The sequence below is a fragment of the Sinocyclocheilus grahami genome, unplaced genomic scaffold (assembly GCF_001515645.1).
Source record: "Sinocyclocheilus grahami isolate Dianchi unplaced genomic scaffold, SAMN03320097.WGS_v1.1 scaffold440.1, whole genome shotgun sequence".
NCBI lineage: Eukaryota > Metazoa > Chordata > Actinopteri > Cypriniformes > Cyprinidae > Sinocyclocheilus > Sinocyclocheilus grahami.
The window spans coordinates 705,702-709,409 of record NW_015505619.1 but is presented as its reverse complement, the minus strand read 5'-3'; the positions used below and the strand labels follow the sequence as shown (position 1 = coordinate 709,409).

Here is a 3,708-nt window from a genome sequence, read left to right as displayed (position 1 = left end):
CCACACCACTCCAGTCCATCGCTAACATCTTCTGAAGCGAAAAACTATGCGTTTGTAAGAAACAAATCCATCATTCTGGCTAAAATACGAGTCCATAATTTTGCTTTTTCCAGTGAAAAAGTCGCCTTGCCTGAATCAGGAGAAAAATATGCACAAATCAGGCACTATTTATTTACAAGTGAAAACAGTTCAGAACAGCTCTAAACAAATATGTGGGTGGAATTTGATGCGAGAGAACAACTGGGATGGACTTTTTCAGTGGAGGAAGCATTATTATGGATCTATTTTTTGTCAGAAGCAATGGTTTATAGTGAAAACGCTTTAAAGATGCATTTGTTTCTCACAAACACACAGCTTTTTACTTCATAAAACATTAAGTGGTGGACTGGACTCTTGTGGATTACGGTAATGTTTTTATCAGCTGTTTGGACTCTCATTCTGACGGCACCCATTCACTTTAGCAAGTGATGTAATGCTAAATTACTCCAAATCTGTTCACATGAAGAAACAAACTCATCTGCATCTTGGATGGCCTGAGGATGAGTACGTTTTCAGCAAATCTTCATTTTCGGGAGAACTCTTTCATATGCCTGGAAGGAAAATAACAAGCATCAACAGATTTGACAGATGCTTCTAATTTTAAACACAAATAGCAGCAATTTCTTACACCTCATAAATAAGAAAACCCACTTAAAGAAAACATCCCAACATATGCTTTCAAATATATTGTATCTTTAGTTTATATAAACGTGAGCATACACATATTCTTGCATACATGTATGTTCAGGAACACACGTATACGCACACGAGTCGAGGTTAGCATATATTCATGGGTCGCAAAGCAAAGGCAGAAGGTAACGCCCATCCGAGGGCTGCTGATCGAGAGTATGGAGTTGCACTGAACATTTAGTGGTCACCTCCACTGCAGCAACGAACACAGAGATAGATATATTCACATCTCTGTGAGGATGACAAACTCATGCAATAGTCCATCCGAAAAAGGCTTCTTAGAAAATACACAGAGAAATCCATTCCTCATGTACTTCAGAGGAGGAAGTCACCAGGTACTGTACTGAGTCTGGCATAAGCCTAGAGATTTCCTCGTCCAGGAGCAGTTGCATCATGGGAAATGAGGAGGAACCGGTTTTGCATATGAAGAATCCGTACTCTCGGCACATTCCACCGGTGTCCCTCGTTTCCGGAGACATTCATCACAAGGCACATAATCAAGATCATGCCTCACACTTCCCAACTCTCACTCGCACTCCTTCGTGATAAAAATATCCTGCTCCTGTAGATCAAAAATCATTTACGTGCTCCAGATCTCTGTTTGTACATAACCAGCAAATATTCAGCACTGGTAAAACCTTTTAAAAGCATGTCTGGGTCATATTTCGCCCCCCAAAAAATCTGAGAACTTAGAAACATAACAGTTTACAGAAAATTAAACCAATTTTTTGCATTGTGAATAATTAGGCACATTTTAATTCTGTAATGAAACAAAATAAATAAATGTACCAAAATGTAAAAAAGAAACATTTAAATTGACAAATATTTATATATCATAGTGGTATTTGTACTGTCTTTAATGTATGCCGATTTAAACAAAAATACAATTGTATTACAGTGTTTTTTTCTAAGCACAATGCAAAAAAACTTTTGTCTTCATGCAAAATATTACTTTTTCTTTTGATGTTGGTGTGCATTATGAGCCAGACACGCTTTTAGACAGTCACGCTAATTAGATCTTTATATATACTTAAAATGAACATCTTTCTCCAGTGTCAACACAGCGTATAGTGTACATCAGAGTCAGAGCTCTTCCCTAAAAGCTCTTTTGAGACCTGATCAGTGTAAACCAATATGTCCTTTAGACGAAAGAACAACAAAATGATGCATGATGCATCAGATCAGCTTTGCTGCCCAGGCCCGTCTGCAATTTCATATGGCAAAATAATCACATGATATGTGGCAAATACAGCAACTTCCAGCCCTTTAGAGGTGAAATTAAATGGTACTTCATCGCACCTTACATAAGACAATCCGGCCTTTTCCATAGCTAACATGATTACTGGGTGAATCTCATGAAATCTAGTTATGCTTCAACCTAAAATCTAATTTATGTAATTTTTCAACAAAAATCTTGATTTTGGGGTGAACTATTAGCTAGATGAGATTCATCCCAATTCCAAAAACAAGAAAAAGCACTAATTTCCTAAATGAAATCACTAGACATGCAACCTATTCTTGCTCTAGTGACAGATTATCAGAAGCATTAAGCTTGGCAATGCTGCAGACGTTAGACTTTCTTTTGTCAGCTCTATGTCCCTCTGGCTCATTTCATTCATCTTAAATCTTTAATTTCCCAAAATGTCCTTTCGGTATTTTCTTTGCAGACAGAATGGCAGTGAAAATTACAGCATGGCGGATGAAGGTATAAGACGGGGGGCAGCACCGGTGATGGGCCTCCTCTCCCAAGACAAGATCCACGGCTTTGTTTTCAGGAGAGGAAACTGCCACCGAGAAGGGAAGGAAATCCCGTCCTGATGCATTTCGCCTGTCCTGTTCCTTCCCCTCCTGTCTCCTCTGCAGCTCCTCAGCTCGAGGTAATGCCGCGTGACGTTGAGCTGAGCGCGAGTGGCAGTCTCTGGACATCACAGAGAAAGAGAAGGAAGAAATGGAGGAGAGATGATGGATCTGCTGTCTTCATAGGAAGGTCCGCTGACGCCCTGCAGGGACCTCAGAGCTGGTACCATTTCTTGTCCTTGTATTTCAGCATTATCTGGTGGAGAGAGGCAGATGGTTTACTCACTATGAAACAAATTAGCCAACACAAATATCATTGTTTGTCAAAGACTACGGCTGCATCTCAAAACCTAGAGAGCTGCCTACCTAGACAGCATTTCTGGACATCAATACCAATGAAAATTACAGTTTATCATAAAAGGACTGATTTTTGTGGCCTAAAATGCAATATTTGTGGCATTTTACCAATGCTTCTGCAGTGTAAATCCATAAAAAATCATGATGTAAATAGTGTAAATCAGTAAAAGAATAAAAATTACCTGTAAATAATGCACATTGTCACTGAATCAGTGTGTAATCAATGAAAGATTATATACATTTTAAATGTTATACATTACTTCATGTTTTGACAATTTAACAATATCATTTTTTCAGCATATAACAGATTATGAGTGATTGTATTCACTCAAAATATTTTAAGAGTGCATATCCAGTAAAATACTTAATATATTATTTATTTAAATCTAATCTACTGGTGAAATCAACCATTATGAGGACTAGTAAATATTTGCCCCAATATACATTATATTCAGTATTTCTTATAGTAGTTTAATAACATCATTAACCTCTAGAAACTTTAAAGGGGTCCTATTATGCTCTTTTACAAAGTCTTGATTTTGTGTTGGGGGTGTACTAGAACAGGCTCTCATACTAGGTTGTTCGAAAAACACATTATTTTTCACATATTTTACATTATTACAACACCTCTCTCCCCAGTCTGGCATGAACGGCTCGAATAGTTCCTGTATCAAATGAAGGCCCGCCTTCTGAAATACTAAATGTGCTGTGATTGGTTAGTTGGGCCAGTGTGTGCTGTGATTGGTTAGCTGGGCCAGTGTGTGCTGTGATTGGTTAGCTGGGCCAGTGTGTGCTGTGATTGGTTAGTTGGGCCAGCGTGTGCTG

General features: G+C 38.4%; 1 protein-coding gene across 1 annotated transcript in view; it reads right to left on the bottom strand.

Moving 5' to 3' along the window:
- Positions 1-519: 519 nt before the first annotated feature.
- LOC107552017 (syntaxin-binding protein 5-like) overlaps positions 520-3,708 on the bottom strand; it is a 97,830-nt gene continuing 94,641 nt past the window's right edge. Inside the window, exon 21 of the mRNA XM_016233827.1 lies at positions 520-2,782. Coding sequence (XP_016089313.1) covers positions 2,741-2,782 — 42 coding nt within the window. The 3' untranslated portion in view covers positions 520-2,740. The remainder of the gene's footprint in view (positions 2,783-3,708) is intronic.